Consider the following 14,436-nt stretch of genomic DNA (forward strand, 5'->3'; position numbering starts at 1 on the left):
ACTCACTTAACAAAAATGCGCTCGTTATTGCTAAAGCTAATTACAGTAGATTTTTATTTACTAGTAAGTTGGTAATAATTTGTAAACTTAATGCAATATTCAATAAAGCAATGTTCACTTTAGTCACAATTACACGAGTACAAGATGTCTATACTGGAGAACAAAATGTAATTAATTGGTCAGTCATTTACCAATATATATCTAGAGCTTGTTTATTTAAATAAATATTTATATGTATTCGATATGTTCGACTAGAAAAATTGAATAAAAACGAGAACTTTAAATATGATTTCAACAGTAGTAGGTCATAAAAGATCTAAAAATATTGCGAATCAGTAATAAAATATAAATTTAATCGTGATTACGTTATTAATACTCATTATTATTACTAATATTGATCATTATTAATCGTAAAAGGTTTTTAATGATCATATTAATGATAGTAAAATTATAAATAAAATGTATGATCTAAAGTCGTGCGTATTATTAAGCTTTACATTGACGCAAAGTGTTCGTTACTACGATAATCGAACACGGAGCACAGCCAGTATGAGCTATAAATTTACGCAAAGTTTTCATTACTACAGTAATCAAGCACAGAGCAGTGCTAGTGTGAGCTTTACATTGACGCAAAGTTTTCGTTACTACAACAATCTAACACGGAACAGTGCTAGTGTGAGCTTTACATTGACGCAAAGTTTTCGTTACTATAATAATCTAACACGGAAAACAGTGCTAGTGTGAGCTTTACATTGACGCAAAGTTGTCGTTACTAAAATAATCTAACACGGAACAGTGCTAGCGTGAACTTGAAATTGACGCAATGCTTTCGTTACTACAATAATCTAACACGGAAAACAGTGCTAGTGTGAGCTTTAAATTGACGCAAAGTTGTCGTTACTAAAATAATCTAACACAAAACAGTGCTAGTGTGAGCTTTAAATTGGCGCAATGTTTTCGTTACTACAATAATCTAACACGAAAAGCAGTGCTAGTGTGAGCTTTAAATTGACGCAAAGTTGTCGTTACTACAATAATCTAGCACAAAACAGTGCTAGTGTGAGCTTTAAATTGGCGCAATGTTTTCGTTACTACAATAATCTAACATGGGACAATACCAGAGTGAGGTTTGGCCAAGCAATGTATTCGTTACTACAATCATCCTACACGGAAAAGTACAAGTGTGGTTTAATTGCAGCAAAGTTTTCTTTACTTGATAAAAGTTTCATTATCAAATAAGAATTAGTTTTTTAAGTCACCCTCAGAATACGTTAATGAGACGGTTTTCATCAAAACACTAAAGACGGATTTAATTAAAGAATGAGGATAGGCAGATTATAAAGGGTAAGACGTGGAATAGATAGAGGGAATAATCTAATAGTCGTATATTGGGAGCTCTGGAGCCATTACAGGATACGAGTCCTTGCAATTAGCTCTCCTTAATGACTGCAAGAAATCCTCAGATCCTGGCTTGATCAAGGGGCGGCTTATCGTCGAGTAATCACTCAGTCTAAGAACTCACTTTATGTTTCTTAATTTAACCAATTATCTTTACTTTCTGGTAGAGTACGTGGCCGATAATTCTTGATACAACCAAATCATTTTCACATTAAATTCTTTGCAATTCACAAAATTTGAAGCGTAACTATTTTTACAATCTAATTCCATTCCTTTCTTTCTAGGAGTGTAACTTCGTTTAAGCACCTACTCGTATAATTTCCGCGTCTATAAAATTTAATTATTGCACAATAGTAAAAGTATTGACCGCTGGGTAATATTGGGCGGTATATTGGATCAATCATGGATGCAGAAACCCTCATTTCCTTTATGAACATAACGATTCTTCGATTATAAAAATTGTTTTATGTTAAATAAGTGGGCAGTTTTTTTACGGGAATTGAAATAATTTATAAACAGTGTCTTAATTGTCAAAATACTTTAAGTAGTATTTATATTTTTGTGAAATTTAGTACATTTACAGTAAAATATAAGTACTTCCTGTGTTTTTTATGTTAAAAGTTATAATGTTTTATAGATTTTAAGAAAAACTATGTTGCTTGTTTATACAGTGCACATTGGGTGTCGGCTCGAAGACTATCCAACATTGCATTGCTCCTAGACTATTATTAGTATTAACACATTCCCCCACATAGAAAAAATGTAATATTTAAACAAAATTACCCAAAATTAGTAACTGATATTTCTGTAGCCCATATCCCCCGTATCATATTTGGTGCCAATGACGTGTTAAAAGACTGAAGAAACTATGATCACTGCTAGTTGTGACTGATAGCAATGTTGTACTCAGAGGCCTGCCTAGTCACTGAGTTAAACGCATCCTAAAGTAATCTTGTAACTAAACGGCAAGATATAAATATGGTATATTGTAACGTGGCTCATTTATTCCCAACGAACAGATTTCGCTAGGAAATGGTCTAGTTCCCACCCCCCCCCCCCCCCACCCCCCCCCCCCCCCACCCCCCCCCCCCCCCACCCCCCCCCCCCCCCACCCCCCCCCCCCCCCACCCCCCCCCCCCCCCAGGGAACCTGTGAAAGTCCCCAAAAACAAGTTAAAGAGGACTTCTGGCAGGACGGAAAGTCGACACAGAGGAGAGGGAGGTAGTTAGTTGATAAGACCTTGGATATCAATGGCCATGGGGTACGTTTATTGTTTTCGCGGAAAGAAGACCTAAAAGTTATTGTTACATTTTAGAGAATGCGGGCTACTTCCAACAATTTTCAACAAAGAAACATGTTTTCATTTAATTGATCTTTGAAAACAATTAATTTATTAATCCTCGTCTAATTAAGTATTTGTTAATCCAACATCAAATTTATAGTCATGTTTTATGTGCAACCAGTTATTAAATTGAAAATGGTGGAAAGTGAAGTGCGGAAAACAATCGTTCACTAAAGTTATCTGTCATTTCTATACCCACTTGTTCATAATTCTATGTTTTATTTAAATATATCAATTAACAAAGTAGACTTACAATTAAACTCCACAAGCATGTCAGACCAGAGTAATAAGGGGTGACGAGATGGTGAAGAGACCTAAACTCATCTGACTAGGAACCGCACAAACCTCATTATTGTTTAACTTCCAGTGAAGGCAAGGAGACAAACCACGCGTCACTCTGCGTTACCGCTGTGTCACGTGTCACGTGTCATCTAGATCTCGTGTCAGGTGTGTCACACTTGTGTCATACTGTTAAAACCGAGGTTTATACGAGATGTACAGCATTTTAGGAGACGTCTGTCTTATTGTTTTTACATTTATTTACATTATTGTTCACGCCGCCGAAAGTTTCGTGGACCCTGGCCGAGCCGCAAACAGTGTATTCATCATACTGCACACATAACAGCCGTTGTTTTAGATACATTTGAAGTCCATTATCAACATTTGTTTGTCCATAAAGTGATTGTTCTCCGTTACACTATAAACAGAGAGCTGCAAAATCAGCTGGAGCACAATGCAAGTTTTGTGAACTTCAAGAAAGCTCAAGCTTGAAAAAAAGCTGGCGCTAACATCAAATTTTGTTATTTTCTCAGTAGAAGTAAATGCAAAAAGCACTGCTGATTGTTAGATCCAAATTGACAGTATCACTATGTTGATATTATGTAATAAAATTAAATAAAACGTGTATTTTTAGTTTTTTTTCTTTGAGATAAAAAGCCTTGTTCCCCCCCTCCACCCCGAGCAAAAGATACACTATTCGCTATAATATCCGGTCTATACGAGACCTCGGCTTTGCCTCTTTCGTAAAATACGATTGTGAACAAAAAGATACAGTTTGGCTTTTAGTGGTCTATCGTCTATAATTGTATGGCAAACTATTATTTTATTCAACAATACAGTATATGCAATTATATAAGATCAAAAATTATCCATGAATCAATAAATCAACTGTGTTGAAAATGTGAATTGTTCAATTGAAAACGTTGATCACAATGCTGATTGTTAGACAGAAATTGACAGTATCACTATGTTGATATTAAGTAATAATAATTAAATAGGACGTGTATTCTTTTTAAAGATAACAACCCTTGTTTACTACACTGAGCAAAAGAGTCTTTAGTCACTATCCTATCCAGTCTATTTGGGACCTCGGCTTCGTCTAGTTCATAAAATACGATTGTAAACCGAAAAAAATACGTAGTGGTATGTTGTCTATATTTGTATGATAACCTGTTTTATTCAACAATACAGTATATTTGATAATACATGATCCAAAATCATTAATAAATTCATCAATAATTCACACACCAACTTTGTTGAAAATATGAAATGTTGAACTTGAGTTATGAGAGTTATTATGTGAGTTGATCATAGTTTTAAAATTATGTTATTTTAATAAACTACTCGTAATTGTAAATGGAATTTATGGGTGGATTGATTGCATTGTTTTCATTGCAATATAATACACACCGTTGGGCTATTTCAAAGAGGGTCTCTGCAGGTAAAGGGGTGACGTAACCACCGTAACAGCCCTGTCCATGCGTTATAACGCGTTAAACATACAGGGTGTCACTTGTAATGTGTTACACTCGGTCAAAGATCAGAAACTGACTTATTTTTTTGTATTCTTTATTTTGGTAAAGACTAATCGCTCGTTCTAAACATACAAATCACAGTACCTAATTTGTTTTAAAACCTGTTGTATAACAATAAATGTTTTAAGTACCGAATAAAATGTTCGTCACTGACATTAAATGTTATGTTATTGATTATTTGGTCAGGTAAGTTTTGTCAGAGTGAAAGATTTCGATAGTTATTGGTTTGTTTTTATATTTTGAAATATCTTTATGAATTAAGGGTATGTCCTATTCCAGCATTCGAAACCGGAAGTAAGAGTCTAGGAGATTACGAGTCATGTCCTCGCTATTGAGACGATCTCTAGGAGGCAGTTGGTCAAAGCTAAAATTCCACTTCACGTTTCTGTAACCCTGTTACCCAAATTTCTATCTTAATATTGTAAAAAAGTACTATAATATATAATAGATACCATTATGGAAAAATAATAAATCTTTCTTACAATTCATCTATGATGTGTGTCATGTATGTAACTTCGGATTGTTTATTAAAAACGACCTTTCTTCCGGTACCATTTTTACCTTCTTACTTCAATTTTCACGTTAACACGATTTGGTTATGTTGTCATAAATTTGATAAATATGTTCATGTTTCTTGTTATTAATATTAAATTCATGCATATGAAACGATTCTGAGCCGTAAAGGTGACTGAATAACATGGGTACTGTTATTAAAATATGCACAGCACACCACGTGTCGCACAACAGGGTTCACACAAGTCTATAGCTGACAGACAGATAGACAGACAGACAGACAGACAGACAGACAGACAGACAGACAGACAGACAGACAGACAGACAGACAGACAGACAGACAGACAGACAGACAGACAGATAGACAGACAGACAGACAGACAGACAGACAGACAGACAGACAGACAGATAGATAGACAGACAGACAGACGGACAGACATAGACAGGCAGACAGACAGACAGATAGACAGACAGACAGACAGACAGATAGACAGACAGACAGACAGACAGATAGACAGACAGACAGACAGAGACAGACAGACAGACAGACAGACAGACAGACAGACAGACAGACAGACAGACAGACAGACAGTAAATAAATGTGTATAGCACCCAGGCAGACGATGGAGAAAATATGCCAGCCTTCAATGACTCCTAGTCAAATAATAGATATGTAGAAATAAAGGTTTATGTCATATGTAATGTCTATAGATAAAATAATTCTTGAGATTTCGATTACGCTACGCAAAGTTTCAGCCAAGTTCTGTAGAGGGACTTGCCTATTATTAAACACAACGTTGTCCCATATAGAAATGATGCTACTTGCACAATTTAAAGTTCCTAAGTCAATTGGTTCTTTAGATATCCAGCGGAAGAGAGAGAGAGACAGATGCAGATGGAGAAATTTTGCCAGAACCCTTCGTTTTTAGCTAAGTAAAATATACCAAAATTGTCTATTACTGACGACCAGACGTGTGATTGTGGCGCGTAAACTCTCAGACAATGGAGCACATTGTAAACGACTGCCCTTTGCGATATTTTTCTGGTGGTCTGGCTGGTCTGAGTGGTTTAGAGGATGGGTCTCTAAACTGGCTTAGTAATTTGGATTTAGCTTTGTGACGGGAGATCTTAATATTATTTTTAATTTATGACCCAAGAACTTTGTTCTTACGTACTTTTTAATAATTGTAATTTTTAATTTATTTATTTATGGATAGCTGCCTTTGTCCCCCATACGATATATATATATATATATATATATATATATATATATATATATATATATATATATATATATATTGTGTATATATATACACATACATATACGAGTATATACATACATAAATAAACTCATACAAAAGGGTATCGAAGATTCCTATGTAACGAATTTAACAAAGATCTTACAACCCAAGCCACTAAATATCACTTGCTTAAGTCTCATATTAAGCTTAACATGCTCACAATCTTTTTACCCAACGATTTTCTCGTTGCCATCATGGTTACCTGTAAGACCCTGGAAAAATGTTTGCTAACGCTCAACCAAATTCCATGGAGTGGCATAGACGATCATCGAGTTCAATAGTCATGGTATAGACGTGAAGCTTCATCTAAAGTTTCAAGTCTATTAGTATGCTTGTTTTTGGTACAGACGGACATAATTTTAAAATCACCCGTTTGGGTAATAGGCTTTGCTAACAGTCATTACATTTTCTTTGCTTTTTTGTCTTCTGTGAATGTGAGGGAGAAATTTGTTTTGTGCAAACTTTTTATGAAGAGCCTTTCGGTCTAGTAATAGGCTGCTAAAATCTGTTTTAAAGATAAACTGTATATCTATTTTCCCAATAAGGCATTTATATTTTTCGAAACTTACATTTTTATAGTTTAAAAAATATATACTTTACATAACTCCTTAGTGTTTTTTATTTCGTTTACAACACTGATAAATCTGGCACAAATGCCATCCATACATTACAAGGGCTCCGGAGTGCAGGGAAAATAAAGAAGACAGAATATGAAATATATTTGTAACTGTAATGCCTAACTTGAGACACACCACATTGACACAACTTGACATTGTTCTTGTAGGGAGTTTTTTTAATGATGTCGTTTTTTCTCGGCTATAGGTACATAAATGCTAGACTAAATATTTCGCTTTGGTGTAGAAAATTTAGAACGAAAGCAATATTTTTATCGCAGAATATATAATTCCTTACAAGAGATACTAGAAACAAAAGTTGTACGGTATTTTAATTTGTAAATAAGAGAAAGAAGAAGAGAAACTTTTTACAACCAGTGTTGCTAATTTCCGATGAGATAATAAAAATATATTTACTTTCATTATTGTTTTCCAAGAATAATAAACATTATAAACGGTATATTAAACGCCTACATTTCGTTGAGTATATCTTTTATCTTGAAGCACAAGTTGTTTTTTTAACGAGTTCGTAAAATGTTTTTAAGGTCTAGCAATTTTTCACGCAAGTTATTAAAAGTATAAAAGTAGACGCCTCGCTTTAGAGATAATGATTTCTACCAAATCCACAATGCGTGTCGGAACGTTGTTCACAGTTTTGGCGACTCGTCTGACTCTGGGAGTTAGTTTTTTTCGACCACCCACGTATGTTAATATTGTAAAAGTTAATATAGATTGTATATAGTTATTTTAATGAATGTATATATACATTAGCTTAGGCTTACACCAGTGTGGAGGTTACAGTGGTTATTGCAAGATAACCGAATCAAGCAACGTCGAGCGTGGCAGCTGCTTGGATGGGTGACCGCTTAGTGATCATTTCCTTGCAAGCAGCCCGCCTGCCCGGCCATTGGTGGTGGTTCGGAAGGTCCCCAGGTTAAGTGTGACTTCTTAGCCCTAACTTCGCCTGGTAAAATAGGACACTCTTTGCCTTACGCTTTTTAATACGAAACTATTATCAGGCTGTAATCGCTTTAATTGTTTCATTAAATAGGTTGATGGAATTATCCTTATTATTATATTAGACAACCATCACATTGCAATTTATGAAATATAAAATAATATTATATATGTAAATCAACTAGACAATTCGTTGATTTGTATTATCACTAATTATTTATTGTATTTTATAGTAGTTTAAACTAATAATTTTCAGAATTTCTGACGTAAGTAATAAGTTGCAAACATAGGCACAGTACGTATGTCATTTCAAATTCACGTCTCTAGTTACACTACAAGTACACGTAGCCATATAGGAAAGTTACATATAGTTGTGAATAATTTGCATGTACGTATTAACGTATACTACCTATATTACAAAATGTAACGTAAAAAAATTTGATTTACAAATTATTAGTATATACTTAATCTTAAAATCTTCTAGAAAAAATAAAAATGAAGAAAGAAATACCTGATAAAGATAAATATGATTACCAACATTGATTTAAATGAGGATTAAATTTACCTCTCACTTCTGTGCTCAGGGAACTGGATTCACCCCAACTGGCAACTGCTACCCACTGATAGCTGCGGACAGGTAGCACCTGACGATGGTCTCAGGCCCAGGGTGCTTGGGGGAGTAGCTGTCGATATTGCCGAATATCCCTGGATGGCCTACATCGAAGATGTTATTTGGAATGGTAGGTACATCTGTCTCCAACTAAAGTATATTTTTCGGTTTAATATTTGAGTTTGCTACATACAAACATGCCAAAAACAACTTAGCGCCTTAACGGTTTTTTATACCTTAAACTATGTTGTTTTTTAAATCTTGTTATGCCGTTTTCATAGACACAGGTTTGTACAGTTTATTGATCCACTAAGTCATTTGTACTATCTGTGTTCGTATCATCTTCACGTTAACGAAGCAAATCGTCCATTTGTGCGTCGGATATTTCCATGGCACAATAACACGTTAAGTAAAGCAAAAAAATACACAAAGCGGTTGAGATGTGACAACAACACGTGTTAGGTGTCTACACTATGTTTCAACAGAGAAATCGTCAAAGTGCAAATACACATAACAGAGAAACAAGGAAGTGCTGACATCTAGTAGAAAGTACCAGAAATAATTTGTTTTGTTATAGAAATGCTTCTTGTACAATTCTTTTGTAGAAACAGAATAAAACAGGAACAAGATATCTATGCGTAATATTACGTCAGTAGCTCACTTTTCCGCCATAGCTCTGAACGTAATATTACGTCAGTAGCTCACTTTTCCGCCATAGCTATGAACGTAATATTACGTCAGTAGCTCACTTTTCCGCCATCGCTATGAACGTAATATTACGTCAGTAGCTCACTTTCCCCCAGCTATGAACGTAATATTACGTTAGTAGCTTACTTTTCCGCCATAGCTCTGAACGTAATATTACGTCAGTAGCTCACTTTTCCGCCATAGCTATGAACGTCAAAAACCGTTAAGTGGTTAAAATAGACATCTATCTTAAAGTTATTACATCATTTGTGTATTTAATCAAAACGTTGATTCAGTGTGCATGATGGCATATGTCTGAGAATGCAGTCTGTGCAAACCAATTGATTACAAAACTGGATAACTGTTTTCTTCAAATACCCATTATACCCACTGTCGGACTTACAGATTTTGAGACCCTAGTCTAAGATTTTAGTGCGAGCCCCCTCTCGTCTTGTATTATATAAATTTTAAAACTATGCCTAAATATTTTACTTGCGATGAGACATATTAAGATGGAACTAATTAACACACAACTTGTAGAATGCAATAGCGTTAGACACTTTTACATCAAATATATGAAAAATATAATTTTCATTTTTAAAACACCAATATATATTTTCCTTCTCTATTTTAATTTATGATCATTGTGTTGCCAACCGAGATTAATACAGTTGTATGTGACTTTATTAATGTAATTAAATATTCAAATATTGTAGTTTTAAATTTTCATATCTCCAGTATTTTATTACTGATTTGTTTAGTAAACAGTTATATAGTATTAGTATGGGCTACATAACGGTATTATATACTACTTTTTATACATGCAAATATGACGTAATATAATGTACTATGATTGACCTGAGGGCCAACGTCTATTTTTTAGGGTTAACAAATATGCCCACATTGTGAATAATATTTGTTCAGTTGATAAGAACACTCGCTTATCCAGTTAGGACTACTACCACTTTTAGTTGTGAGTTCATTAATTCTTTGGTTAGCACACATTATAATTTCGTAAGGAAACATTTAAGGTTAAGATAATATAGTTTATTTCTAATTTAATAATGCTAACCTTAATAAAATAAATAGGTAATCATTGATGTTGTTTCAGATAGTAATACAACATCCTTCGCTTGTGGTGGTTCTATCATCAGCGACAAGTACATCCTGACAGCAGCTCATTGCTTCATGCATGAAGAAATTAGCTCAGGGCAGTTTCTTAGAAAGGAGTAAGAACATTTTATTATTTTGAAAATCTGATTTGATAAATACGTAATTCTTCAGTTTAGCATTATTCTCAAGATAAGATTTTGTGCTCATATTGTAAACATTGTAAGTACCACTATTAGTGCATGCACTAGTTGTTTTAAAACTAGTTGACTTCCCTTTGTTATTGCTGTTTGAATAACCGCATATCACTCAACTGTTGGATAATGCATTAGCACATTATTTTAATAGATTGCACATTTAAATTTAATTAATTACTCTTAACAAAAACGATTTTATTAAATTTTTTGCAATAAATTTAATTTTGTGATGATGTGAGAATTTATGTTAAAAGGATAAAACAAAACGAGGAAGAAAGTCTGAAATCCTGTTATTCTTCAAATCAACCACTGAAAATAAGGAATTTTAAATAATTAAAACTTTGGTTGTCGAATAAGCTTTTCTGTTGTGCCCGAAGGCGTACAGATGATATCTGAGCGTTCAAATCCATACACATCTATTTCTCAGTCCATTTTTGTCACACGAAAGTGTCCTGCTGGTTCGTAGGTGTCGTCTCATTATCAAATAATGTCGTCAAAATCTTATGCTTCTTCTAAATAAATAAAGTTTCAGTTAACACTAAAGACACACAAAAATAATGTTTTAAGGAAGGCTAATTTTCCTTTAAAGCCTTATTCTGCTCATCCTCATGGGCCACTGGCCTGTGAGAGGATCTTATCAAACAGAAGGGGGAGTCGATTCAGTACAAGATCGATAAAGGTGCGATAAGGCACACAGAGGATTCGAACCTGCTCTATCTCTTACTCAGACCTAAAATGCATCGTCTTAGACCACTTGACCATCGGTACTCTAAAATAATTGAATTATAATTTGGCATATAAATCAGGCCATCGCAGGACAGGAACTTAAAGAAAGTCGTACAAGATTTTCCGCGGCACACAAGTCACGTCACCGACATTCACGGTAACCAGTTACCGTTTATAACTCAGACTAGAAGATTTGCAATCACCTTATTGTCATCTGGGTCTCACAAATTTACTGAGCGATTTCAGTGTGTCAAATAAAATATTCGAGTTGAGTTTTAATTTTCATTTTAAAATATCAATTGGCAATTTTTGTAGCTTTACAACGTCGTAATTTTTTAAAGAGCATTAATAGTCAAGACTTGTTTAATATCTTAGTCAAATCAATCCAGGAGCCAAAACCTTTATGTAACTATTTATGTTTTTTCACAGAACAAAAGTTACCCTCGGAGAGCATGCTCTGAGACACGTCAGCTACTGTCGTTACTCACCGATGTGCCTCTCCACCTGTGATGGCAACGGTTGAGAGATTGTACGTCCATCCAGCGTACACTGTAATAAATCCTGTAACAGGAGTCTATAACGACAACGACATTGCACTAATCCGTTTAGCCCACCCTATAACATTCACTGGTAAAACTATATATTTTTTAGTCTTACTAATAGTCTCTATAGCTTTTTGAATTCAGTAACTAAGTGTTATGTATTTGATACGGCTTTGAATCCCCAGGTATATTTGTTAAAGAAGGCTTCTTAGCCCTGTGATAGGATTTGTGCCTGTGCTGTTATATTCAACTACGCATATTCAACGTCCCACTCATTAGATTACTCGGCAATCGGCCCCCCTAAACGCTTAATTTTTTCAATTAATTTTTTAGTAAGCGACTATTATTACTTAAATAATTAATTATTACTGACATGTACTATACAGTCACCATTTCTCGGTTCCCCCCAAATTTTAAATTTTTTCAATAATTTGTTTAGTAAGCGATAATTAATTATTACTGACATGTACTGCTGAAAGTTTGGCCTCTACAAAGAAACGGGTCAAGAACGTTTTAAGGTACAAAGGTACAAATGGGGCCTTACTCTCTGTCCACAACGGGAAAATATCAGTTGTCTGGATTCTCCAAAATTTTTCCTGGCTACGTTCTTGGTCTTTTGCTATTAAGACCCTAGGATTATTCCTGGTTTTGCAAATATTAGTAGAGTCCAACCATATATGCTCCGCTGATTCTTCTGTCTCTCCTCAAAGTCTGCATTCATTAGCCTTGCTTAAACCCTCCTTCATCAGATGTTTTCGAAGAGGGACCTGTTAGCAATCCAAGTACTAGTTTTATATTCCCCTTGCTTAGATATATGAGCCTAGTCCTTCCTTTAGCTTAAAAAGGAGCGTTTCTAATTATCTGTCCTGAGACCTCTCTCCATGTCTTGTATCTGACTCTCTTTTTCCGGCATTTGCAAGAGCACTCCTGTATTCCCATACTATCTCTGGGTCATAAGAGACTCTATGATACGTATTCCACATATTTAGACCCATTCTGGATGAGCCCTCTAGCGATCTATTTATTGCCAAGAAATAATTAGCATAATTGATTGTATAAATTGTTTGTGTGTTTTCAGATAATATACGTCCGATATGTCTGCCCACGGCATATGGACAATACTTGCAACAATTTGCTGAAAAAACTTACACAGCCGCAGGATGGGGAAGAACAACACCAGGTATGAGGGTTTATTTTATAAAATTATGCAAAAACAGGTATAGTCTAGGAACAGATAGCCATTTTGCATTGCATAAGCATACAACCTGAGCACCACCTTGAAATCGGTGGAGAAATATCCCCTAAGGAAGAAATTAATCGTTAGCTACGCTGGTTTTGTTACATATCGTAATAAAGTAAACTAAAGTAAAATATGTCTCGATTTACCAAGGAAATGAAGGCTTAATAAGGGTTAATGTATAAACGAAAATGTTTTTCTCAGAATATATTTTTCATAGCTTGGCTTACTTAAAACCTACCGTCAGACACATAAATAATAGTTATTACACATTCAGAGATCTAGATAAAGAGACTGAAAGACGCCACAGTATAAGTGTATGTAAAGATTTCGGAACTATATAATTTTTTTTTTTAATACAGCAATTTTAAAATACCGAATTTACTATATTTCTTAAACAATAATTGTTTTTATCAAATTGGAATTTCATATATATTAGGTTTGCCTTCTATAAAGAGCCTATTAAACTTAAGTATGTGAAACAATTTTTCAAATTTTATTTATCTCTTATCAGTTATATAAGTTTATCCTAAAACAAGGGAACTGGTAAAGTGTAGTACGCTAAGATAACAAGTTAGCGCCACACTTTGGCATTATTTTTTAAATACGTCTAGAAATATTGTTAACGCTTTAGTAGAAGTGGTTTCAAATGCCTTGAACACAATAAGGTAATATGATTTCATGCTGATCTGTCTAGGCGGACCTGGGAGCGATACACTGATGGCAGTCAAAGTTCCGGTGGTGTCCAAAGGAGAGTGTGAGATTTCCTACACTGAGAGTCAATACTACTGGTTCGTGTGTCCTCGAGGCGTTACTTGTCGTCACGTGATCAGCGACAAGCAACTCTGTGCAGGAGGAATACAAGGAGAAGGTACGTGCGACGGAGATTCTGGAGGTCCTCTCATGATGTCTGATGGGCTGAACCCTACTACATACTACGTTGTTGGAATAACGTCTTACGGGATGAAAAAAAAAGATGGAAGTTGTGTATCCGGAGTTCCAGATGTGTTTACCAGAGTATCCGAGTATATACCGTGGATACTGGATACTATATACTAGTAAAATCATGATTTTGGGAACTCACTTCTATTTTTATAACTAAAATGAGAACCTGTTTTGTTAAAAACGTTGTTTAATGTCTTAAAATAAAGCAAACTTATAATGAGTTTTGAAGTTTATTTACAGTGCAATCTCTTACATCTGTATGATATTGACCTATTTTGTTCTCTAAGATCAATAAACTGAAAAATTGCACTTATTACTAAAAGGACATTTGCGCTGCTTCCAATTTGACAGGATACTCTAAATGCTTGAATGTAGAGGCAGCCTCCTGTGTCAAGATCCAAGAGGAAGGTTTTGGGCATTAATCGCAGCCATATCTCCTTGGA

General features: G+C 34.7%; 2 protein-coding genes across 2 annotated transcripts; both read left to right on the plus strand.

Annotated features, from left to right (window-relative positions):
• Positions 1–7,598: 7,598 nt before the first annotated feature.
• Positions 7,599–11,792, plus strand: LOC124367090 (phenoloxidase-activating factor 3-like). The gene is made up of 5 exons (XM_046823744.1): positions 7,599–7,684; positions 8,524–8,589; positions 8,623–8,679; positions 10,348–10,465; positions 11,699–11,792. The coding sequence occupies exons 3-5, from the start codon at positions 8,649–8,651 to the stop codon at positions 11,790–11,792; spliced, it is 243 nt and encodes an 80-aa protein (XP_046679700.1). The 5' UTR covers positions 7,599–7,684; positions 8,524–8,589; positions 8,623–8,648.
• Positions 11,779–14,215, plus strand: LOC124367089 (CLIP domain-containing serine protease 14D-like). The gene is made up of 3 exons (XM_046823742.1): positions 11,779–11,899; positions 12,890–12,991; positions 13,746–14,215. Exons 1-3 carry the CDS (start codon positions 11,779–11,781, stop codon positions 14,105–14,107), a joined length of 585 nt encoding a protein of 194 aa, XP_046679698.1. The 3' UTR covers positions 14,108–14,215.
• Positions 14,216–14,436: the final 221 nt, after the last annotated feature.

The sequence above is a fragment of the Homalodisca vitripennis genome, chromosome 8 (assembly GCF_021130785.1).
Source record: "Homalodisca vitripennis isolate AUS2020 chromosome 8, UT_GWSS_2.1, whole genome shotgun sequence".
In the NCBI taxonomy this organism is placed as follows: Eukaryota; Metazoa; Arthropoda; class Insecta; order Hemiptera; family Cicadellidae; genus Homalodisca; species Homalodisca vitripennis.